This window comes from Opisthocomus hoazin, chromosome 9 (assembly GCF_030867145.1).
Source record: "Opisthocomus hoazin isolate bOpiHoa1 chromosome 9, bOpiHoa1.hap1, whole genome shotgun sequence".
Taxonomy (NCBI): domain Eukaryota; kingdom Metazoa; phylum Chordata; class Aves; order Opisthocomiformes; family Opisthocomidae; genus Opisthocomus; species Opisthocomus hoazin.
In genome coordinates, this window is record NC_134422.1 from 6,715,703 (window position 1) to 6,742,547 (window position 26,845).

General features: G+C 40.8%; 1 protein-coding gene across 1 annotated transcript in view; it reads left to right on the forward strand.

Moving 5' to 3' along the window:
• LOC104333270 (von Willebrand factor D and EGF domain-containing protein) overlaps positions 1–26,845 on the forward strand; it is a 193,618-nt gene that overhangs the window by 97,627 nt on the left and 69,146 nt on the right. The window contains exons 12-18 of the mRNA XM_075430952.1: positions 6,340–6,476; positions 7,521–7,682; positions 12,184–12,288; positions 15,030–15,144; positions 18,537–18,787; positions 20,016–20,235; positions 26,225–26,362. Of these exons, the coding sequence (XP_075287067.1) occupies positions 6,340–6,476; positions 7,521–7,682; positions 12,184–12,288; positions 15,030–15,144; positions 18,537–18,787; positions 20,016–20,235; positions 26,225–26,362 (1,128 nt within the window). The remainder of the gene's footprint in view (positions 1–6,339; positions 6,477–7,520; positions 7,683–12,183; positions 12,289–15,029; positions 15,145–18,536; positions 18,788–20,015; positions 20,236–26,224; positions 26,363–26,845) is intronic.

A 26,845-nucleotide genomic window follows, 5' to 3' on the forward strand; every position in this document is an offset into this window, starting at 1 on the left:
GTGTGAACCTAACCCACCATTGATGCATCCTGACCAACACCTATGTACTCTGTTTTATATTGATGGAAAACACATTTTTCCCAGTCACATAAAATGTATTTGTGGGTAATTCTCAGGGACTGACAAGCTTCATGTCTCGTTTTGAAGGTTTTCTTCTTTTCATAGCAATTTTAGTTTACTTTTTGATGGTGCAGATGTAATAAACATGCATCTGAAAAGGCAAATATCAATACCAGCCTGAATCTACTGTTTTAACTCCCAGTTCTTTCCATTCAAAACAGGCCTGGCTGAGCGGGAGGGCTATTAGCTTGATAGTTACAAAGTCAATAGAAACCGAATTTTAAAAGGATATAAAAGCCTCATGATAAGGGACATGGAAGGTTGCATGCTCAGTGATCCATGCTATTCCCTGCAAATCAGATCAAGGAGATTAGTCTTTTCTGGTGATTAGTTTATTTGCTTTAATGCAAAGCAGTGAAAGCAGTTCAGTGAAACATGTAGCTAAACAAAACCATTTTCTGAAGTATACAGAATTAAATGCTAGAAACGTTTACAGAATTGTATGTCTGACCAAAACCAGACACTCCAAGTGCATACCTATAAGTTCCTTACATCAGACAGTTTGCAGGTACCGCAGGAAATTTCAGCCTCAAATCTTGTTAAATCCAAAACAAAAAAAAAGCCCTGAGCAACCAGCCTCCTTTCTCAAATACTCACACACATGCACACATGATAAATAACAAATTCATGACAGTTTATGAGCTATAGAATTAAAACCTGCAGGTTTTAAGGTCTGATTTAAACTGACCAAAGAGCAAACCTATAACGCTTTTGTATCCTGCTTTATGTTGTGTAAAGAACCCACCATCTACCAGTACAGAATGTTCAACCTATTGCAAATAAAACTCAAAGTGTAATAATGAGATCGTACTCTAATTCAGTAAGTGCAAAGATGGGAAGATTACTAAAAATAACTAATTGGATACTAGGGTCGACGGCAGGACCACGCTGACACCCGTGAGCACCCTGGTGCCCCAGTCCCTTTGAGTAGCATCACAGCAGCCATCCGTAGCGAGTAAATGCCATGAGTGCGCAACCAGATCTTCCATCTTACCACCTAACAAGGCCATCTAGAAAAGAGGCAATATTCTGTAGCTAACAGCGCACTTCCTTTCTACTGCTACAGTAAATTGCTAGCAAGCCTTTTAAAAATAGAAGGATCAAATAGACATAAAATGTCATAGTGAGCTTTCTAAAGCAAAAATAATCTACCATATTGTTGCAGCACATGGATGCTTTCAGTGTGAAATTGAGCCAGTCCATTTCTCACACGTGGTCAGTACTTGCAAAATGCTTTTCCCACACTCTCCCATGGCTCACTTCTGCAACCCATCCTGGGTACCAGAGAGCACCAAAGCAGAAAAGCAGACTCACCCCACGTCATCTAGAGATCTGTAGTTTGGTACTATGACAAACTCTGGTTCTTTGAGAACTGGCTTTGGAAGCAGGGACAAACAGAGTCTTCATTTAGAAGCCAGGGAGGTCACTGATGTACAAAACTCCTGGCAAATAGTATATAGCTGCTAATATTTTTTCTTAGGGAGGACTTTCAAATGAGCTTTGTGTTACAGATAGCATGAGTTCCAGAATAATGCATTCAATAACTGTATATACGATTGCTGTACTAACCCCGTATATGAAAGAAAGAAATACAATATTTGTGCATGTATTTGAATAGAGGCAATTTCAGACTTGCTCTGTCCAAGCTGGGAGGTAACTAAGCATCAGTCTGCTCTGATCCAGAACCCTCATAGCTGCAATAGCTGGATGTCCACAACCACGCCGGCAAGCTCTGGCACAGCAGTTTGCTCAGCCAGCTAAGTGATTTGAAAGACAGGGCACCTGTACAATACGGGCAATTTTCTTTTGCATTTCAGCAAAGCTGTGACCATATCCAGCATTTCTGATCTGGTTCTTGGTTTGCTTTTCATGACGTGGGTTGCTTATTTATCATCCTGATCACGAAAAGCAGGACAGTACATTTCCTTCTCTTTATTTGAAAAAAATTCTTGCCAGTTTTAATTTCAAGTCACCTGCTCCAGCCCACAGTTGCATGTGTAGCTTTCAAACACTGCAGAGGAATGTTTGTGCTAGGATAGTTCTCTAAGCAGAAGTGGAAACCCAACATGAGCCATATCTATCCACCAGTAAGACTTAGTCAGTGTAGTTTGGCAAGATTTTTGATTTTGTGTTCAACTGTCTCCACTTTACTTCTACAACTGTGCATGCTTCTTATGCACATAATACACTACAACAAATATCTATAAAACCAATCGTGTAATTATGCAGGGTTTTTAAAGTCTATTATGTAGCCTGTGCTCCTTGTCAGGTTTGACTCGTGTAAATGCTTACAGAAAGAAACCACGCTGTCAACACTGTTGGCATACTTAGTATGTTTTCCTGCACATTCTGACCAAGGTTAAAGTAGAGGGACCGGGAGGGTCCCTGTCTCTCAAGGGAGGCACAACACAAGCGTTGGAAACCACACAGGACAGATCCTTTGCTTCTGCTTAATTGCCTGAGGTCTGGGGGCCTTTTAGATGCAACCTTCATCTTGAGTCCTCTCTCCTTTTTATTCCAAGACAGTTTCATTACAACCTGAGATTTTTTTTTACTTTTTTCCCCAGCACTTCCTGCTGTTCATCAGTGTCCCAGTGCAATGCTCTACCAGGGGACAGATGCATTTTGGGTGTGTTTACTTGGTGTGTGTGCAGACCAAGCTTTAGAAATGCGTTGGGATGCCCATGTCTGAGCCAGCAGATGTGAACACCCAGCTCCTCCGTGACGTGACTGCACCCTGGCACCCATCTGAGCGGCAGGTTCTACCCTGACTATATCAGTTTTTAATATACAAGTAAAAGTCAAAGTACATTTCTGGCCTACAGACCATACAGAGAATTGAAGGAGGATGTTCTGTCCTGGATTTTGTAGTATTTTGGCATTCACAGTCCTAAATTATTAATGTTCAAACAGATCATACTTTTCACAAGCTTGTTCCATGCACTGCCTGATTTCCCGCAGATTTCTCTCCTGCCTCTATGGACATCAGATATCCCTCCCAGGTCTCCATGACCTCCGCTTTCCCTGGATACCTGCACTTTAGCCCTTACTCTCACCTTTGTGATATTCCCCAGCTCTTTCCTTTGCTCCTGTCTTTCTCCACTCCAGACTTCCCCTGAACTACTTGCAGCTCCTTTGCTAAGGTTTTTTGGGGTCTCCGATGTCTCCTTCTCCTGTCTCCACCTCTCTGGCCCACGAGCGACCCATCCACTAACACGGGGAGCGAGGCACAACAGCCGAACCTTGATTCTGTTTCCTCCAGCAAAAGCAAGATCTGTGTGGGTGAGTGCCCAGCTAGTCTGTCATGAGACTTTTCTGAAGCTAAAGCCATTGAGATTTCACCTTCCATGTTTCACTGAAACTGGCTAACATACGACAAAATTAGAAGGCAGAGGGAAAGACAACATAAAACCACATTACAAACGAATGCCTAAAATCCCTATGCCCATTAAATGCAACATCGCATTTAAAAAAACACTTAGATTAAAACTAAAGACCATTTTAAAAAAATGTTGTATTGTCTATACTGAGGTTCAAGGTCTGAACTCTAATATCAATTTGTTTAAAAATAAGTTATTGTAATTACCTTCATTTTCCATTAGACTTTCTCTCTCTTCTTCCTCTCCTCCCAAAACCCCCTGTGAAAACCCTTGGTAAAAATCTGCATGGGGTCTCCACCAGCTCATCAGCACCACACCTTCAGCTGGCCAGAAATCAAGGAACAGAGCATTAAATTACACATGGTCTCCCACACAACCATGCTGTGTATTCCTCCTGTTAGAGCAGTCCCAGCTGAAGACAGCTTGACACGGCCAGCTGAGGTAACAGAAAACAGCCCACTCGAACAACAGCTCAGTCCCCTCCTTCTTCCCCACCTTCATCAAACTATAGAAAACACAAGCTGCATTTTTCTTCCATGAGCCTTTCACCCATCTCACCAAAAAAAGAAATCTCATTTTCATCCTGATTAACCCACAACATGGCAAATGTTGAGAGAAGATATCCAAAGCATGTATGGCGACACATTTCCTCCAGATTTAGATCAATTTAAGGATGTTGTACAAAAGTGTGTACAGAATGGCTTGAGGGAAATAAATACAAAATGTATTTATTACATAAATAAATACAAAGTGTACATCATTTCAAAAAGCGTTGAGGCTGGATATTCTTGCCCTGGCCCTGACACAACGGGGTCACGGCAGTGTCAGGGGGCTCTTAAAAGGTATAAGGAAACCCGCGGGGAAGGACATGGGGCTCATCGACAAGCAACCAACCTGGAAGAGGAAGGGCTGCAGGAGCACACCCCTGTGCCGCACCACTTCCCAGGCAAGGAGATTTTACTTCACCCACAGAAGCCTGAAAATCTGCAATGATAATGGAAATGTTAATGCAATCCCAGCTACCTCAGTACTACAGGGTACTAACTATTAAAATATCACAAACAATATAATGAACCTTTTTTTTTTTTAATTTTTATGCACTAACCACAGAAGATGGCAATTTATCAAAACCATTCACTATATCTGACTAATAGTTTTGTACATTACTGGGATCCACAACTAACTGATGAATGCTGATAAGCCATAAAAAATTTCTGTTCTTGTAAATATTGCAAAGTGTCCAACAGTGCTGCTAATACTGCTGCAATAAAATCAGTAAAAAAAAATATAAAAGAAAGAGAAGCTAAAAGCATTTCAGAAGCCCAGAAGAAGTCTTTTTACTATTTTTCACATTTATGTTGCTTTCCTTCCCTTCTCCGGAAAAACGGGAGTCACGCAGCGATGCTGTTACGGGCTGCGGTCTGGTGGGATCGCAGTGTTTAAACTGCATTGCTCCTCGGGACAGCTCAAACCGCAGAGCCCTGAAGGAACAGCGAGGTACTGGGGAAGGTTTTCCGCTCGGCTCAGGGCGTTTTACCCCTTGAATCAGAGCTCGACCAACGCACCACTAAAATACCAGGTGATGCAGAGAGTTTTAGATAGAGTTTTAGCTCAGAGAATATTGATGGGCAATACGGCTTTGGCAGAGCAGTGGTGATGGGGCAGGGCAGAGCAACAGCTGAGCAGCCTCTCCCCACTGTGTAAGAAGGAAGAGAGCTTGCAGTGCATGGTGCTGGTGAGTGACATGCCTCCGACGGCTCCTGGTCATGCCCCTGCTATGAAGTATTGTTCAGGAAACAAGAAATAAATTCTCTGCTCTGAGTTATTTGTCATCATAGTGGCTTCTCCTGACCATTAGAACTACAAATACTATCAATAAAATTACGAAACCACAATCCTGACTGACTGCTGTTATTGATATAGGATGTTAGAGACCTTCTGAGTGCTGTGCTATCCAAGTGCTGATGCAAATATCTGTCCAATTACATTTTTTCTAAAGTAAAGATATGAATTCTGCCATCCAACGAATTTGCATTTTTGTTCCGTAAAAATCACTCCAAATTGAAAGCAACGAGCAATTTTAAATACCTAAAGTTCAACAGAACACAAATAAAACTTTACCTGATAATCATGAAACATTTTTAAAACTGGTGAAATTCGACCTTGTAAGAGGGGCAGCACAAGCTGTAAGTCACTTCAGCCCTACTTAAGGCCTCAATATGAGGTTTAAGTGAAACTTAGCTGGTGCATGACCTTTGTGCTGACACTTTGCAGAGCCGGGTGCCACCCATTAACGACTTAACCCTCGCAAGCAAGCGTTCCTTTGAGGATCATTAGTTTTATTGCATCCACAGCTTTTGAAAAAAATAAAAGGATGGTCTTTTGCACTGCTGTTTCACGTTATGAGGAGCCTGGTGGCATGGTCATCTTCAGGTATTTCTACTTCTCATTCTCATGTTTCTCTATGCGATGGCATGACCCCTGTCCTCTCAGCTGTGTTCCCATCCTGTTACCTGGGTCAGCAGAAGTATTTGCAGCTAAAGACCTTTTAACACGAAGCCGCAGCTTCAGTTAATTGATTCCATGAGCCATGTCATGCTCACAGATACATTTTGCAGCACTGGGTGCAGAGGGCAATTATTCGGTGGAGATTTGCTGCTTCCCATTTTGACAACTGCTGCTCCTCTTTTCACGAGAAATTCACAGGGAGGCAAGGCAGACCCCATGGAAAAAGATTTAAACCAAAACAACCAGGAAAACTAACGACAAAATCTCTGATAAACCAGAACAGTGTGTAAGTGCTACTCTCTAAAGCTTTATATCTATCCCACCTTTTCAGAGCAAGCTGTGGAAATCACAGGCTTGGAGAACGGGGGCCTCTGCGATGTCCGTGCCTCTGGCTGCACCAGGATCCGGGTGTTCGGCCTTGGCTTCCAAGAGTCGCCCAGCCTGCACTGCAAGGTCACCAGGTTAATTGTAAGCAACTTCCCGTGGGCTCGTAAAGTATTGATGATACAGTCAAACATTGACATGTTTATATTAAAGTCTTTTATCCTGAACCCTGCTGCGTGCCATCATGTCTCACTGCCAAAGCCGGGTGCAAATACCTTCCAAAAGCCTTGCCAATATGTTTGCTACGAGCGAGCAGAGCTGAAAATGCTGAGCCCTTTCCAGGACTGGTTCCTTGGAAATGCACAGCTATGCATTCTTGCTAATTTTCTCTGTGGGGTTTTGTTTAACTCTTGTTTGGTTCAGCTGCACTGTAGTCCTATGAAGCCTGAAATCACAATATTACTTCTCATTTTGTGCATCTGGAATTGGTACGCTTGGTTGTTTTCCTAAACACATTTGAATGCTAAGTTTAGTGGTTAAATATGAGGTTTCCTCAAGATAGTTACAGAGGATCTTATTTAAATTTTCTTAGTCCTAGTTCGATATCAAATCAGGAGTTTTAATGAGTATTAAACCCATCTCTTCTCCTACCACTATAATTTCATTATAAACAACTATACACAGGCAATGTTAGGACTAAATTATTTGGTGTATTAGCACACTCAGATATGAAGTGTTTGATTCATCTCATAAATCCACCTCATAAAAAGATGTTCAGCCTGATTCCCATTCAGCGCTAACATGCTAATGAGGCACAGCTGAGATTTGCCTACCACGCCTGCTCAGGGCTGCGTAGGCTCTTAACAATCAGCCGTGCCTCACGCAGCTCATCTCGGTAAGTAGCAGACATCGCCGGCAAGGAGCTGGCTGCTGAGCTCCAGGAGCAAACACAGAGTTGCTCCACCACACTACCCTGTCTCATCCCAGTTGCTAAATCAACAGACCACTTGCACGCATAGATGAGCCTGGCTTGCTCTTTTCTGTGCCTGTGGTAACAGCATCATTTCTTTTAAATAAACCATCTGGAAATGCCTTATACTATTAATTAGGGATACAAACATGTGTTGACAACTGGAATTTCTTTATATGAGCCTTCAGTTTCTGCACTCTCCTTCTGTTTTGCTGTAGCACCTCAATGGCGAATGGATATCAAGAGAACAAGAAACCACAAAAGCAGATTTTCTCAGCTCTGAGGCTGTTGACTGCCAGATTCCCCTCCTGAACATCACAGCGACAGAGGCTGTGCACTTTGTGGCCGGTGATGAGCCGTTCGCAAGATGGCAAGTGAAAGTAGGAATTTCTTGTGTTTCTAAGAAATGATTTAGAAGCAGAAAGTCAGTTATCATGGTAAATTAAAATGCAAAGCAGAATTTACGTCCCTTCAGAAATGAAAAGCCTGTAGGAATACTCACGTTAATGTCGTGTAGGGAAAAAAATCCCACCAACCAAAACAATATGAGTTAAAAACAGGTGTCCTTGTAGGCAATCTGAGAGTGCAAATTACAATCACTTCTCCAGGTAATTACCTGAGATTGATGTAGTTGGACTAATCAATTGTTCATCATTAGTATTTCATTTCTGGAAGCCCCAGCTCAAACTTCTGATTAGGCAGCGAGAATAAGACAGCTTTTACTCTCTGGTTGCAAGACCGATGCTTGCGCGATGCAGGAGCAGAGCACTGGCTGGCTCCTGGGCAGCAGGTGACGGCTGGCAGAGCATGAGCAGGGATGTCATGGTCACGATCTTGGGCTTGAACGACCGCAGGGAGAAGCGTGTGCAGTACCTGCTCATGCTGGGTACTCTGTTGCGATTTTAGCCCCTTTTGTTCACAAAATGATACCTACTTTCTAAATATTTCCAGGAAATCAGTACTTTACTGACCCTGTGCCTGCTACCCTTGGTCTTGCGCTCAGCCTGGATGGTTATTTTCTGCAGATTGGTTGTTTTTTACAAGACTGAGATCATTGAAAGGCTCTGTAGAGGAGAAAAATATATTGCCATTGTAGGAAGACTGCAGATGTGCTTTGAAAATTACAGTGTGTAAAAATGAAAGGTGTAAAACACCCACTTTGCTGCAGCGTTACTGCCTGTCCTGCAGCCCACAGCTGTCTGTACCACAGGCTGGGGACGTGTACTGCCATGCGGCTCAGGGGAAACCGAAAGATGTCTGGCAGTGCCTGCTTTCTATCCAGTCATTTATTTTACACAGACAGGAAATTGTGTTTGAAGAGATTGGTGTAAGATCTCTGTGGGAACAGAGCTTGACCGTCAGCTGCTGGGGTGAACCCTGAGCCTTCCTTCTGGAGCAGGAGCCATCAGAGTGGGCAGACGCCGAGGCTGACCCAGGAGGGCAGTTCCTCTGCTTAGGGATCCAGAATTTCTCTAAGGAGATACTGAACTCTGCCAACTGTGAGACGAAATGCCGCCTCACGATGGAAGGATCCAAGAGGGAGACACCATTCAGTTTCCTGGCCCAAGAGGACAGCTAACAATTTTGCACGTGCACAGAGCCTTTTCTCCAGTGTAACTAGGATAGCTTCCCCGCAGCTCAGGTGTATTACGATACAGTTTGCTTTCAAGTCCTGCCTTTGAGCCCTGAGGAGATCTGCACTATTTTTCGTCTTTTTCCTCTCAAAACACATGTAGAACATCTTTTTCCTTGCACTCAATCTCAAGAAAACTTCTGCACCTGTAAGCCTTCTGCCCTTTCCCGCTCCTTCAAACCCTGCAGAAAAAACAGGTTCATGGCTATTCAGCGAACGGACAATTAAATCTTCTCAGTCCGGCCCGACCGGCTGCATGCGAATCCTACTTCTCCTGTGGATCTTTATGCTGAATGAATTGGGAAGGCAGAGCTCAGCTCTCAGTTTCAAAGGCAGCTGGCTTTACACAGAGGCACAGAGAACAAAACAATGGAGCTTTTCAACACAAAAAAATTATTTGAATCGAACTCCACAGATGTTCAAAAATTTGTGCTCCACAAAATTCCCGATAAGACTTACTGCAACACTGATCTTCTGGGTTTTGTTAATAGATACATCTTAATATGTAGATAAAATAGTCGCCAGAACCAAAAATCAAAACCATTCTTTCTGGAAATATCACTGTTCAATATTTTCAGAATCTATCCCCTCTCCCAAATCAAATTTGAGAGGAATTAGCAAAGTTTCACATAAGATTTTTCCACTACCAGTGTTGGGGGAACAGGGGCTTGACAAGCTCTTCTCAGTGCTCTTTCATTTTATCTGCTCTTGTATTCATTTTTCAGATTTTGCTCATTCTTTCCATGACATGCTGCCGAATGTAGATAAGAAAGTACATGGGGCTAACAGCAGAGCCCTTGACATAATTAGTTTAGATATCAAAATACAGAATCCTACTTGGGCAGCAGACGACTTCAGCCGTCCACACAGATGCCTGGGTGAAGGGGTGAAAGAGCTGCGCAAGCACTTATCTAATTTGGGAAACAGGTCTCGCACTTATCCTCGACTCGTTATCATTGCCTGTATTTGTCAAGAGCAGAAAAAATATTTGTTAAAAAGTCAGTGAGACAGAAACTGAATTTGAATTCAGCAAGTCTTTACAGCTTTCATATTTCATTCACAAACGTTTGTATGAGTCAAATTGTATGTAGACCATGAGTGATACAAATAGCCAAGACTGTTTCGTGATGAATGAAACACTTCAGGCAGAAGTGACAGATTTCCCGATTGGCCCGACGGCTTATCCAGAAGAAGTGGCTCTTTCTTTCCAGATGATACGTACGTTCAAGTAATCAAGGCACAACTCTAAGTGCGTCTTTGGCTTTTAAGGGCCAGCCGAAGAGAGGATTGCTCAGCTTAAGTCTCATTGAAGTATTCGTTCCACATCACTAAGGTGACTAATGGAAAAGCAATTAAAATAGCTATAAAATGACCCAATTCTAAAAAGACACCAAAATGGATGTTTATAATGGAATGTAGAAAAAAATACAGATTTAAAAAAAAAATCAAATTGGCAAGAGTTACATTTCTCTCACGATCCTCAATTCAGAGAGAACAATTAGTGCAATTTTATAGCTCTCTGTACTTTTCCCTGTCTATCCATTTCTTCACCCATTATTAGTGCACTGGTATTGAGAAAACATTGGACACTCTGGTAACAGAATGAAATGAAATGTAAATTGCATTAGGAATAATATATTCTTAATGGGAGTCTTGCTGCCAATAAGCACTATCTTTCAGCGAAGAACAGGTCTTGATAGGGGGTTGCTGTTTTATTTTTTTCTTCTCTCAAACTGCAGTATAACTTCTTTACTTCTTTTAAAAGAGTTTTTACCTGTAATATAGCACACAACATCTAACATCTCAGCTGAGTATTTTCTTGATGCACAGGAAAAAATTATTTTTTCCCTTAAAGCTATACAAATGAATTTTACTTCTACTTAAATGAGTTCAAAAAAGTTGCCTCTCTTTCACAGTTTCAAATTGTGAGTGCCTTCATGGTGCATTCATTGCCGTCTGTTGACCTCCTTGTGTTGGCCTCTGCAGAAACAAACGCCCTTAGCTCACAGTGCATTTTGAGCTGAGAACCATCACATGTGAAATTGTGGGAGTATCTGCTGTATTATGTTCCATGAGCTTTCAGATCATGCTTAGTGAACTTACAATAATTGATGCTTTTTATATAACTTATTAATGTTTAGTCTGTGCATTTCCAGTTATCTTTGTTCAGCTTAACATATATTCTTTATGTGAATTGAAATAGTATATTGCTTGATCAAAAAACTTCATGCTCTTGACATTGTAGAAGTCCTTTGTAAAGGGGCTGAGGATGTTTCAGCTTTGGGGTCACAGGAGAGATGGAGAAGGGCTTGGGGTTTGTTTTTATAGCAAGAGGACAGAAGGGGTACCTGACTGACCCAACGCAAAGGCCGTGTTACATCTGCTGAACAGCAGCGTTAGTTTGACTGTGAGAAGCTGAAACCTGAAAAATAACTGACAGAAAGGGCTTTGCTTTCCTGCTGGTGTTCGTCAGTGTTTACAGCATGGCTTTAACCAGTGTTTTGGGGTGATCTTGAACGCTCACATATCTCAAGAGGTGTCACAACACTTTCTCAAAAGTTAACCCTTTCCACACTAGTCTGGTATCTTTTCATTTTTATTGTAGAAAAATTAAAATGTAAATTCATTTAACACTTTCTTATTGTGTAAGCATTCATGTTTGAAAAACGCCCTGCTGACTTAAGGCTTTCTAGATTACCTTCATGTACAGGAACCCGGGAGCTGGGACAGGAGGTGCCTGTTCTTCTAATGTACCTTCCTACAGAAATGGGACTGTTGCCATCTGGTATTACCCACTCTAGCACTTTTTTTTAAGGTTAATTTAAAATCACCTAAACAATACTCCCAGGGAGTTTACTTACCAATTTGCCATTAGTAAGAAAGTGGTCCTGAATTTCAGCCAAAAATCTTAATTTCATTTTACAACTCCTTGAAAAACATCCGTATAGTACCTGAGTACATATGCAGTTTCCATAAGGGTATTGAAAAAACCTTCAGGAAAAAAACTAACAGCAACCAGAAAAGTTGAATGCCAGCTGAGCCAAAAGATCTTCTGGTTATTCATGAAGAGTTTCCAGTTTGGAGCATTAAGCAATTTGTTAGCTTGCAGTAGAGTCACTCACAAGCGGTTTAATTTCTCTTGCTGGCAAGCATCCAGTTCAAAGGGGCAATGGTATATGCTCCAAAACGAGCAGACAGTCTCCATATGGAACATTATTACTTATAAGGATGATTTTTGTATCATTTAGATCACTAACGATGGCTTCCAGTACAGTAATTCCAGAGTGCTCACCCTGTACGACGCAGTCTGCCAGGCCTGCCAACTCCATCCAACCGGACTTTGTAAATTAAAGGTAATTTAAAGAGCATAAAGGTTTAATATGGATAGTTCACCTCTTCCTTCGCCCTCTCCCTCCCTTTGATGCACTGTGTGTAATAACTGCTTTAGAAGAGGAAAATCTATTTCATAGGTCAGCTGCACAGCCTAACACTTTTCTCTCTTTCATAATCTCCTGTCTGTGATAATTTTTTTCCTATTTACTTGGGGTATGAGTACCTGATGGAGCATGCTTTATGCTGGACCTTTCTCGGACAGACACTTCCAGAAAGACTGTGGCTGACAATATTTATACTTTGCAGCTGTTAATGGAAGTAAATAAGACTGAGGAGTCTCCCCTGAAAGGCAGCTTAACTTCACTTTTGAAGTGTCTCTGCTAGTAAGCTGTTACACCTCTCCTAGCCTGTTTGGCGAGAGCACCCTAACTGTAAGGTATATCATCTCTACACCCATTTTCTGCCGTAGCAAGAGGTATGCCAAGACGTATGTTATACAGTTTTTGTCATGTGAAACTACCCTTGAGAGAACACAAAACATTCTTGCTTACATTAAACGCTGCTAAGTACAAACATATAGTACTTTGACAGTTTCAAAACCATAATCAAAAGCCTAGTGCTACGATGTAAACTGCCAACGTGCTGGGAGCTGCCCGCAGAGCACTATAACCCTCTGGTTTCCTGTGGACTTCTTCGTGTAACATCCCCCATCCCTCAAAAAAGAGCTCCCCTGCTGTTCTTTCTTTTAAAACCCCACTGAAAACCAGAAAAGTTGTCTAAGGCAGCCTTCTATACAACTTTACTGGTTTTCAATGAGGCTTTAAAAGAAACTTTTGGAGGGTTTGGGGATATTTGAATTTGCTGATCCTGCTTTCCTACCTTGTGGCAAGTATGAACGAATAGGAGACCACCAGTCTGCATTTGTATAAAATGAAGATTAATCGGGTATATCTTGACTCATTTCCCTCACTGTTCTCATTAACACTAATGGGAAAATACAGTTTTCAAACTTGCACTAATTGCAAGAACATACCAGTTACCAAAATAAAGAAAAAGTTCACGTTTTTTTCAAATAAATTAGTGAATAGAAATTACTTTATAGGCCCAAACGAGGCAAAACCACTTAAATTTCAGATTAAAATAACTGTGTTTTAGCACGATTTCAATTAAAGCTAGGGTAGGATTTTTTTGGGGTGGGTCAAAGGCTTTTCTTGTTCTTAGATTTTCGAAACTTAGAAATATATATGTTTTCTCAGTACGCTGGTGTTCTCTAGGGATTATAATAATTTCAACCCTAAGATGCTTCAAGCGACTATTTGAACTAGGCTTGCAATTGCATCAGACCACATTCTAATTACCCCTCTTGTAACATTACTTTGTAATACCTAAATTGGTTCCAAAAAAGGTGTTTCAATTAGGGGACATTTTATATCAGGCCATTTCAGATTCCATGTTCTTCTTTTATGGAGCCCATTCTGTACCACACTATCACATCAGAAACAGCAACTTTTTCATCAGAACATCAAGCCTTTGAAAACAACAATGTAATAAAATCTAATTAACATGCAGATTTTAATGCTGAAGATCTGTCACATTCTACCACGTCAGGGCAATTACGAGAGTCCTTTTTGTTTCTCTGCCTTACACGTTACTCTTAAAGTGGTATTGTTTAAAATATTGACTAATATGTTTTGCAAAAGAAATCTGAGAAACTAATATAGAAACCACAAGGTCAGCATCTGGACACACACCAGTCTCAGAAAAGCAATATGTAATCAAAGGAGGGAAGCAGAAAAATGTACCTGGGCCCTGGTAGCTTCTCCCTCCTGCTGTTCAGCTGTAGTGGTGACATCCCCTGTGTTCCCAGCAGAGCCCCACGTGTTCCTGGGAATCTGCAATGTCAGATAAAGTCCCATCTGCACGTGTGCCCCAGCACAGGCTACAAGCAAAAGGTGTAACTCTGCTGTAGGACCTTCCCGTGGAGTAGATGTTTAATTAGATCCATTAATTATGTCCCTGTCTTCGCTCCTCAGGCAGCCCAAGTGTCTTCAGCCCACCCAGAAGTCACAGGGCCTTCCTAGCGCTGGTGGCCACCCTAACTAGGAGAGGACCAGGTTAGCTCCAAAGGCTGCTGTGCCCACTGCTGCCAGGACGTTCTGCCCAGCCTAGGCACCATCAATGTGTTTAGCTGTCGTTTACAACTATCGTCTCACAAAAGCCTAAAATCTTACGCAGTTCTTTATTTTTGCTTTTATAGCATTGGTTTTTCATATTTTCATGGATAACCTCCAAATATAACTAACTTATCAGAACAGGATTACAATATTTGAAATGGAGCTTTCATCCAGTCTCAGTTCTTGTTAATCTCACGGAGCTCACTTTTGAGTGTTACCTAATAATCATCACATTAGTAGTCACAGCTGGGAATGATGATCACATACACCACATAAGTGCGGAAGTGGAAAAAAAAGAATCTCATTCTGTCACATTCATCTACAGCAAGCAACATCACATGTTGCCTAGGCTAAAATATTCACAGCCACAAGGATCTTACACTGGAAAACTGGAAAACTTGAATGTCTTGTTTTCTCCTTGTTGGGAGGAAGTACCAGCGTTTAAACTGCTACTATTTTATTGTTTCAAGAGACAAGTCAGTTTCTGCTTATCTCCAAAAATTATTAATGACTAATTTCTTATCTTTCTTTTTTTTTTTTTTCCTTACCTCCACCTTACACTTAATTTTATTTCCTTTTTTTGGCAGGAAAATACTTGTAATATAGATGGACTTTGCTATGGTGAAGGAGAGTCAAGCCCTACTAGTCCTTGTCTTCTCTGTGAACCTGACATTTCTAAGTTCACCTGGTCTATTAATGAAAGTAAGACAGTTTTTTCTAAGATTTAGAAGCACTTAGCTGGGAATTTATGACTCAGTCTATGAAATACATGGTTCCTCCATTTGGCTAACATGGATCTATCCTGCACAGCAGTGTGTGGGGGCCATTTGCAATGGGAGTAACTGGGTGCACCAGAAATGTAGACTGACCAGAAGCAGACAGTGCTCCGCTGCGTGCACTATGCATCTGGGCACGTACTTTATTCTGGCTGAAACCTGACAAATCTCAAATTAATAAAACCAAAATAACACCTGAAAATGAAATTATTGATATACCACTGCCCCATGCAGTGCCCAAGGCTGTCAGCTAAATACATCTGTTATCATCTCGCAGTTACAAACCTTTAAGGGAACAATTTGGGGAAAACACTGCTTTTAAAACACTAACATATATTTTTGGTATCTGGAAGAATTGTTTTCTTTCCCTGAGCCAAATCCTATGAAATGCCACACAAAAGACCTTTGCTTGGCAGGGAGGCTAAGTGATGGGGATCAGCCACTCATTACCTTCCCCACCACAGAACCGGAAGGCTCATTCTGCAGCCCGTCGTGGCAGGGGTCATGGAGAAGGCTGCCTTTTGAAGCACCTCCTGAATGCTAAGGACTTAATCATAGTTTTTTCATGGCTACATCCCCAGTGTAAACAACAACCTTTACTTACCTCATGCTTTACAGATAATCCATGTTTCCAGCAGCTTTAACCTCGCAGCACATCTACCCCCTTACATGAGCACATTTGCATCTAGTCAATATAAAGATTATATTGCTGCTTTTATGTAGATTCATAGATCGGTTCTAGAAGGAGTTTCTCTGCACTTTAAGGTTCTGTAAACACAAGCAAATCACAGAGGGGTATGTGAGTGACAGGACCAGTTTGCTTTGTTTGTTTGCAGTATTATATTCCTTTAGGGTGACTAGGTCAGCAGGACCCTTCTGGAAGGAGAGGAAGATTGCTCTTGCCCTTGGGGAACGTCTGGGGATGCTCAGGGACAAGGGCTACTACAGAGTGCAGTGCTGGCTGGTACGGCAGCAGACACAGCGAGAGCTGTAAAACAGTGCCTGGCATCCATAGCTCCAATGGAGACACTGCCATGGTGAGAAGTGAGCAACCACCCTCTCCTCAGAGGCGATTGATAGAAATGCCTTTCAGAAGGACCAGAAAGGACCCAACAGTTTCCAGCAACACAAGAAGTCATAAGTTGTCAGAAATCAATTTTGGAAGCAAGAACACAATAGGAAGGGAGAGAGTTGTTTGTGAGTCCTTCTAATTCCTGTTCCAGGCTACCCACTTTGAATTTTCTCTGTTGAAAAACATACACCTCTAGTTTATGTGCTAAAAAATCCAGCTTTCAGAATTTAAAGCTCCCTACCAGGAAAAGGTGTAGACAGAACCATCCCAAGTGTTGGCCAATTAAAAATCCCATCAGATGTTACTTTCACGCACAGTTAAAATGCCTACAGGTAAGCCAGACCTGAAGAAGAGCTTGCACACCTGAAAGTGTGTGCTCCTTTCCCCAAAGATATAATTCAGTCCAACCAGAGATATTATCTGTGACTCGCAAACCTTGCCTCCTTTCTGTCCTTCTGTTATATTGTCCGCAGCAGTAGCATCTCTAGGGATGAGCTGATCCTGGTTTATATATAGACAGACTCATTACTAGTACCAAGACAGTTCGATTTTAAAATTCAGAAAATGGCTTAAAAGGGGAAAACTGCACTTATTTTTGAATTTATAAAGCTAGAAGTGATTTGGGAAATCTGAAACAGACCATGGTTCAGTTTTCAATACTTTCAAAATTTAAAAATATTGAAAAGAAAGGGTTTGTCAGATGTATTCAAAACTGCAAAAATCTTTTTAAAAGTTCTACAATAATTCAGAGCAAGGAGATCTCTGTGGAATTAGAAACACTTATTCGCAGACTACTTTCAGAACGTCTGATTTTATGTTATTTTCTGCCTACAACTTCCATTTACCCTCCATGCAGTTAATGCCTTTGTGTTTATCTGTAAATGCATACCCAGCATCAATATTTCATTGATTACTTTGGGCACAACTTTTATGGGTTCCATGGTTTAAGTGTTTGGGAAATAAAAGGTAAATTAATAGATGGAAGCTTTCAACAGTTATGCCAGGACAATCTGCTGGACAAGCAGTTTAGAAAGCTCTGATAACACAGCAGCAATGAGTGGAGAGACACATTTAAATAACTGCATAATGCGAGACATGCTATGGAAAGCAAAGCTTGATAAATGGATATGCACCACAAAAAACCCCTGATGATGACTTCCCACAAACACAATGTGGGGACACATGCAGTTCTGATGAGAACACCCATATAGTTCACAGTTTTAGAGTGTGACTTGAAATTAATCCTCGGTTTTAGTAATGTTCTTTGAGTTGAGTTAAACATAACTATGGTCAAATTACATTGCAAAAAGATTCCTTTAAATATCAATACATGTCAATTTGTACCGCTGGTTAAAGAGGAAAGATAGGTTGAGACTGAGGAGGCTTGGGACACAGAGACAAAATTCCCGGCCCATTTAATTATAAAATGCAGTATTTTTCTCTGCCTTGTGCTCCTCACCTATTTATATTCTAAGTATCTTCAGGTAGCATTTGTCTTCGATTGTAAAATAGCCTTGTACAATTAGGCTTTTATCTTCACCAAGGAAATACTGAATGTAAACAACAGCACCAGAAATAACAATGCCAGGGGTGACAAGATACGCACTGCTGTCACTGGGGACAGAGAATCTCAGCACTACCAATCTACTTTGGCTAGCACTGAGGAGATATTTATTCCTGAAAAAAAAATCCAGCTGAATTCAGTTAAACTTCCTCAGCCTAATTACAACTCACGTGTAAAGGCAGAAGAGTCTACTCAATGGAAGAGTTACACAGAATTTTTCCCCCTGAGTTGCCCACCCAATTCATTTGCCATTTATCATTTTGAGATTTAGCTTACCTATATTTTAATGGATAGACAGATAGGGTGGTAGACAGAATAAATATGTATATGTAAGTATTAGAAATACAATTAATTAAAATTTTAGTAAGAATTGGGGGACTAGTGGCAGGTTATAGAAGTCATGTTTGATCTCCTCCCAAGCATCAGATAACACACCAAAAGTAGTCAAATATCAGTATGGGAGAAAAGTTCAGTATGGGGCATGAAAAAAATAGGAAGGAAAAGGTATAATTTTTGGTAGAGCCATTTGGTGCATCTAGCATCGAAATCACTTGCTCTGACAGTCTCAGGGTACATTCTGTACCTTTTTGTTTGAGAGAACTCCTACAAAGACCCGCGCTGTGAATCTTTACATGGGAGAAACCGGAATTTATGTAATCATGGTTTCATTTTTGCTGTTTAGACAACCTGCCTCCTGTGTTCCAGGCCCCCTCCAGCCAGCTGCTGACATTTATTGGTGAGAATTTTGTTTACCAGTTAATAGCGGTGGATCCGGAAGGGTCGGCTGTGCTATTCATCTTAGAGGCTGGGCCACAGGATGCCAGGCTCTCTCCTGCTGGCCTTCTTATCTGGAAAGTTGATACGGAAGAAATGCAGACCTTTGAATTCACTGTGTCGGATGAATGCAATGCACAGAGCAGATACTCTGTTGAGGTAAGGAAATGAACACTGTAAAAGCAAAACAAAACAAACCTGTTTATCATGTCAGTGCTTTGGTGCAATTGTCATTATAGCTAATAATTTGTTACTGTCTTGAAAACTAAGACTTCAGCTATTTCCTCAGGAGTGTATATTATCCAGCACAGCAATAATGATCAATTAATGGAATAAATATCTCCAAGAACATAGAAACTATATATACAAGGAACAAGAGAGAGTGCTATTGATTGCTATTTGAAAGAACACTCTTGCAGAGCCTTTTAATGGTTCATTAATCTGCTTTAAAATTCACATTCTGCAGTCGGATTGCAGAAAAAAGCATATAACATAAAAGACCAAGTTTTAGCTATAAAAGGGAGATTATAACTCATTCTCAATGATATTTTTAGAGGGTATCTTGCTCTTATGTCATTACTCCACACTTGCTTGGCAGAGCTTGTGCATTGCTTTGTCTTTATTGTACAGCCTAACAGTAATCCCGTGATAGGGTGAGCTAATAAAGTGGGATACAGACTCTTGAGATAAGAACAGTTTTGTGAAGAAAAGATTTTTATTCCTAAAGATTCCTATTTTTACTCATTCAAACCACCATCATCAAAAACCCCTATCTGCTGAACCCACACAGCAAAAGGGACACTGGGGTCTAGATACAGTTTTAACGGAAACATTGCAAACTGACCTATGTTTAACTAGGGGAGATAATACAGAGGTTTGAATCCGTTGAAATGCTGTTCTTGTACATACATAAAATACAAACATGGATGTCTCTTCCCTGAAGAGAAAGACCAGCTAAAGAATTCCACAACCATGTTCCTGCCTGGGAGCCATTCGTAATGTGAAACTGTAAGGAGGACAGGCAGGCAAAGAGAAAAGATTTTTCACTTCTTCTTTGAAGAATAAGGAACAAATTCTGCCCTCAGATACTATGTAAAAACTGCCATTATGGCAAATCGGATTTTTTTTCTTATAAGAAGTTAAAATGTGCCCCTAAACGATGAAAAAAACAATCCCTTTAAATTCAACCTTTCAGTCAAATAAGTAAGTATGCTGAGTATGGGACCATCTATCTAGACAAAGGAAATTGGTTAGAAATAAATTTCCTTAATACTAGGTAACATATTTGCACTTCAAATCTGTCCCTTCCCAAAGGGTAACAATATACCTCTCAGCTGTGATTACTCAGAGGGATCTTACCATGACTCCTCTCTTTTGCCTTCCTCAGGTTGGTGTGAAGCCCTGCAGCTGCCTCAACAGTGGAACATGTGTTACCAATATTAAATTCCCTCCAGGCCTTGGTGAATACCTGTGCTTATGTCCAAATGGATTTGATGGAGAATTTTGCCAGGAAGATATCAATGACTGCAAATCAAACCCTTGCGGCAGCGGAACATGCGTGGACAGCGTGGATAGCTACTTCTGTAAATGTCCCCCTGGTCTGGGAGGTAACAACTCACTGTTTCCATCTCTGATTTAACTACACATATACTGTGCTATAGGATTTTTTTGAGTGCAGCATGACCACAAGCATCTGTCAAATGGACTGCATAAGCCGCCTCTTCTGCTCCCATGACTTAGCTTTAGACAGACAGAAAATGTGCAAAAACAGCTATCTAATTATCCACGCTCAAGGAAGCAAAAGTGACCTAAAGCTCTGTGGTCCTGAAATAATCATCCAAGGAGGCTATGAACCTCCCTGATATCAGTTTCCATCTGCTTATTTCCCCTGAATTTGTCCATCTATGAGATGAGCAAGAAGAAGATTGAGTGGAAGAGGGAAAAGGCAAAGATCCAGGACCCTTTTGCACTCCATGGTAATTTTTACTAAATTAAGCCAATGAAAGAACTGGGAAAGAGTGATTTTTCTAAGTCTAGAAAGGAGAAGTAGATATGGTAAACATGCAAAAATAAATTGTCCTTTAGTCCCACTTGAAGCTTCATTAAATTTAAGCATTAAAAAAAACCCACAACCCAGCTGGTTGTCAGACACACTGATGGAACAAATCCAACCTTTTAAACTGTTCAGGGCTGACCACAATATGATTTTAAGAGATGCAGGGAAGAGGGATGATCACTGCACCATAGAAGTTTCTTTTAGAAAAGCAGAATGATAAGTATGAAGAGGAGGAGCTGGAGAACGAAATGCAGTGTGCCTGAAGAGGTGAATGCAAGACACACAGTGCAAACAGGAAAACCTGAAATGTGAGAAGCATCTAATAGATAACACAGGTGAGGAGAGAATATGCTGATACCTATCATGCAAGTTATAGTGGGCTTCACTGCATTCAGGACATCTGTGAATGACTCGCACACGTGAAGAAGCACTTGTAACAGCACATGAACAATTACTCTGCCATGCTCTGCAGACTGGAACCGGCAGAGCCGGCCATTAGACTCTCTGCTGCATTGAGCTTCTGGAGTTTGGCTGAGCTGAGTCGCTGCTGGGTCTCGCAGGGTGCCTACCACCTCCTCCAAGCTGCGACCCACGCTCCAGCTGCACATAACAGCGCTCGCTTCCAACACAGCAGAGCTTCACATTGGCCTAAACACGCCTTCTCCTGGAGTTTCACGAAGTTGTGGTCTTCTCATTTGCAGTTTCTGCTCTTCAGGAGGTACAAGGCAAATCTGAACATACAGGACTTAAACAGGATTTCTTAAAATCTTAAAAAAGGCCACTTAAAATAACAGTCATTGGAAAGTAAAGACATTTTGTTGCTATCCATTCTTGTCAAATTAGTCTCCTGCAAGTGAAAGGTACTAACTGAAACTGGTTTAGAATATCTCTTAGATAAGAACCATTTCAAAAGCAGAGTAAGAAAAAAACACCTTAAGCTGAGCTGAGATTCTGTCCTTGCACCTGTCAGAAACCCTACTTTATTTACATACAAAAACATGAATGAATTCATGAGACCCATAATATCAGCTGCATGCAGTGCTATAGGTTTGAAAAACCCAGTAGAAGTAACATCAAATGCACATAAGTATTACTGCTTATGTTGTTTATGTATAGAAGAAACTCAATTATAAACAAAAGCAATGAACAGGTTTTACTCAACGGGCTCATACAGGCAGCAAGATACCTTTTCTGCCATTCAGCAGTTCATGAAAGCTTCTTTCTTTCGGTCATGTGGGACTGCAAGTCCAGATTTCATTAACTACAAAATTCCAGCAGAAATGGAAAATAAACGTTCAGAAGTGGAAGTGCAGAAAAATGGCCTGAAAAATGTATAACTCCTTGACAGTATTGACTGCAGGTAATGCTATCAAATAGCCAAAGCCTGCTGGTATCCAAAGTGTTGGTGCCACCAAAGGCAGACTCTTTTCAGTGGTGTCCAGTGACAGAACAAGGGGCAACGGGCACAAACTGAAGCAGAGGAAGTTCCAGCTGAACATAAGGAAGAACTTCTTCCCTCTGAGGGTGACGGAGCACTGGCACAGGCTGCCCAGGGAGGTTGTGGAGTCTCCTTCTCTGGAGATGTTGAAGACCTGCCTGGACACGGTTCTGTGCAGCCTGCTCTGGGTGACCTTGCTTCGGCAGGGGGTTGTACTAGATGACCCCCAGAGGTCCCTTCCAACCCCGAACATTCTGTGATTCCGTGATTCTGTGAAAGACTCTACTGAAGCGAGAACACACAAGCCTAAACATGGAGAATAAAGTTTGATCAAAATATAAAAAAACCTGAAACCAAACAAACATATGCAGAATGTCTTGAATCCCCCTGGGAATAACATTCCTATGAGCACAGGGAAATTTGGGAACCTTTTTGGCTGTATTTGGTTAAACACCTGGAAATATGCAATGGGAACAATTCTTCATTGCCTGTAAGGAGGTGGATTGAATGAATAAAAAGCAAAATAGTTCCATGAGTTAATAACTTCAGTGGAGCTGCTCCTGTTGTTTGATCATCACCAGTTTCACACTCCTGCCCTTCTCACTTCGTGTGACGTTGAACATAGAGAGAGTGAAATCAAGCTCTATTATTCCCCATAAAATAGTCTGCCATAATTACAATGCATTGTTTATAAATTCACATGGAGCATATTCTGAAATGTGTTTCTCATTCTTACACAACCAGTCAAGAACAAAATATCCAACTCTTTAAAATAACATGTTTGACAGCAACATACAGCTGACTCTCGAGACAAGGGCACAGGACACCTCGATGGCCAGCAAACACCGGGTTTTCCTGAACCCTTAATTCTTGCCAGGTTAAATAAATTCCCATTGTTTTTGCTGTACTTCCCTTACCAAAAATGCCAAAACACAAGCAACAACAGAAAAAAAAGATGTGATTGAGTCAAACAGGAATATATCTGAAAGTTTTAATAGCAGGTGAAAAAATAAAATCAAGCGGAGCTGAAAGCCAGCTGGGAAGCAGATGATTTTACTTCAGGGCAGGTTCTGTGACAACAAGAAAAGCTCATCCTTGATGCTGTGTTTATGTCTCAATTCCCCAGAAAACCATCAATAATCTAATGAGAAGGCGATGCTATACTGCTCAAGTGACACCACCACTTCACCGTCAAATCTTTACAAATGATAGTGAACAACAGGTAGTAGAAACAAAAAGTTAACTCTTTCGAGAGCTTCCCGAACACCACTGCAAGAGGAGCAGCAGCAGAGGGAACACCGTGTTGCTCAGCGGTAGTAATTCATGCGCATCGGTGTATCTCAGGCAATGTCAGGGTATGATTTAGGAATGGGAACAAGACTGGGAAAGAAAGCCACTGGAAAATCTGAGAGGATGACTCCAGAATTGTTGCTATTTAAATTTCTGAAGAGATTTATATGCATTTATCTCATCGCTTTTTCAAAGCTTGTTCATTTATCTTTGACATTGTTAACAAGATAACAGAAATTCCTGTTATTTCTTCTTTTGGCTACTGAAAGCAAGAACATCACCCACCTGAGAACAGAACTCTTTCTTGAAAACCGTGTCTCAGCCACAAAACCATACTTTCTTTCCACAGGTACCACTGATTAATATAAAACTGGGGGCCAGGAGGAAAGATGGAACTATAATTTCATTTTACTTTTCAGGAAACTGAATAAAACCCCAAGATTTGTTCATGGTTTATAATAACCATAGAGTCCCTAAATGAGATTGTCTGTTCCTTTAGAGTCAACTTAACATGAACACAGTCAGAAAGTCTTTTTCTGCATCTGTAGGTGGTCAGCTCTTCTCAAGGCATAAAATGACTTTATCTTCTCAGCCAATTTCCCATGCAGGGATGGAGAAATAGAGCTGGCACAGGAACGGATGCTTCTGCCTTGCAGCTGAAGATCTTTTATTCCTATTATTTTTATTTGTACCATAGCAGTGCCAAGAGAATTGGGACTCCCTTGTGTTGCAGTGCACTGGAGGTCATGCAAACAGAATCATCGACACTTCTCTTTGCAGACAGTTTTCTCTCCATTTCTGCTGCTTCTTCAGCAACCTTCAGCCAAGTTTCAGTCTTTGCAAACATCAGTCCTTGGACTCAGCTGGATTATCACTATGCCCAAATTGATCAGGCACTGTTTAAAATCAAACCTCTCTGAGTGAAAAGAAGTGCTTGCATAGTTCCAACTTTACATTACAAAAAATCAGTTAATTGACTGAAATTTAAAATTGAGTTTGTTACTTATGGTGTTCCTCTGCTTTTTGTAATTCTCTCATCTTTGAGATTTTAAAGCCAGCCCTTTACAGCAAAAATAGAGTATGTAGGAGGGAGAAGAGGGGCCTGGGGGAGAAGTGGCTGTTACTGAAACTGGGAACTTCATTCCAACTGTCATTGTCTGTGGTATCATATTCAGTCTTCATATGATACTCAGAGAAAGAAAATAATTACTAATTTAATCAGAGGGTAACTCATTCAATATTTTCCATAACGTGATGTCTAATAATTTCCCAATACATCATCAGAAAGCAGTATCAGAGAAAAACAGCCTGATGCTACGAATGTGCTAATTCAATTATATAGTAGAAATAGTAATCCAAAATGTAACAAGGGAGGAAAAAAAGTAAGTTAAGCCCTGCAATGCTATGTGATATCCAGCTTATATGAAAGAAGCAAGAAGCATGCAAAACCAGAACAACTTAGCTTCAGATGGTACCTGAAAAGGGACGTGGCTTTTCTGCTGCCCTTTGGGGTTTTTATCCACAAGATAAAGAGGCATAAGAATGTGATGTAAGTCACTTTTTAAGGCAGCTCAATCAAGAAAGACTTAAATTTGATTTTTTTACATGGAGATGCTTTTTTGACATGAAAGGAGTAGCGGAAGCTATCTGAAATGCTGAAGCATCGACAGATTATGTTGTAGGAGATGAATAATAGTGATAATAGTGTTCTAGTTTTATCATGCTATAATCCATTCCACTGTGACAATTTTTTTTTTTTAATAAAAAACCACATTCTTTTATCCTTAAACCTTCTTTCATGAGCAAAGTTGGACATCTGATATGAAACAAGCCATTCTGTACCTTGTGGTATGTGTTGAAGCAGGTACGTATACTCTCCAGAAGTTGTCCCTATCTCCTTGGGTATTCCTATGAAGAAAAAAGGCCATGCCTTAACAGAAGGGATAGGGGCGAGTTTACGACCTGCTCTCAGGGCTGCATACAGCCAAGCAAGTTTTCTCAAGAGCACAGAGACAGCAGCACGCACACCTGAAGCCTGAGGGAGTTTTTAACAACATTATATGCGATTACTCTGCATCGTTTGCTCTTCAGATAGTAATTTTAACTCTTGGGTCACCTTCTCCTATAGGCATCCGTTAATCATCCAGAGTTGTGAATCTGAGTATCAATTGCACCAAGGGATTTTTAAAACCCTATTTCCAAAATCAGCAATAATCAACATTGTTTTGGGTTCAGATCCTATAGCAGCTTATCTTGTGTACAGAGACATTTTCAGAAGGTTTCTTCAAATTTTAGTTTTAAATAGAAAAAAATGTTTTTTAATAAATTGATCATTTTGTAATGTTTACCTCCAGCCAGACTCTATCAGGCTGGTTACAATAAGCTATTAGTTATGTGAGGTTCACATAGAAATGAAAAGCACAATAGGTCAGTACATGGCTTTTCATATCCCGAAGTCAAAATTGTGACACTCATTGGCTTCTTCAGTTTATAACAAAGATCTCACGTAAACAAGACAACAAAAGCAGCAAGAAAGATATGAAATGCAGGGGAAATAATTTATTTAACATGCACAGTTTTCTATGAGCAGTAGTCTCGAGTTCAGCACTTCTGGTGCCAATAACGACAGTAATAAACAGTGTGATAACAGCCGGTTTAAGTGAGACGGTGGGGAATTCGGCTTCAACATGAGTGACGTACCCTGTAATGAGTTTGCAGCTGAGAAGTAAGCCTTCGTCTGCTTCAGCATTTGAGCTGAGGAATAAACAGGGAATCTTTCCTGATTATTAACCTCCCCTTTGTTTTGCCACAGGGCTTGCTTGTCAGGAAGACAGGAATGAATGTGAAAAGAGTCTTTGTTTTCCTGGAGTGTCTTGTATTAATACCTTTGGATCGTATGCATGTGGAAGTTGCCCCAGTGGGATGGAGGGAAATGGTAAAATTTGCAAATGTAAGTGTTTTGCATTACTTGTTTTAACAGATGGAAAAAAATAGGTCTGATTCTACTACTGTTATCCTTAATTGAGTACTTTGCCACTCACTTCAAGTACGGACCTTTAAATGTACAAAGCAGACTATGGTCTCTGTTATTTTTCACTGCACTTTGGATTTATTTTGATTAGAATGAACACTGCAGCATACAAAAAAAGGTATTTTCCAGATGCCAGCTTGATAATTTGCCAAGGACATTCCCCATGTTCCCCACTAATTTTCTCCTAAATATACCATCCACTAACAAATACTTGGGAAGCCCCTCCAGGATTACTTTTGTTTTAGGCGAATGCTGTGTAAGCATGATGTAGGGTTAGGAGGAAGTAGGTCTATGTGCAAATATTCACATGCACCCAAATTTCACCTCTGTTTCCAAGATGTGCTTTCATTAGAGGACTCAGTTCACAGCTGCTGATCTTACGCTTGGTGTAAATTCATGCCA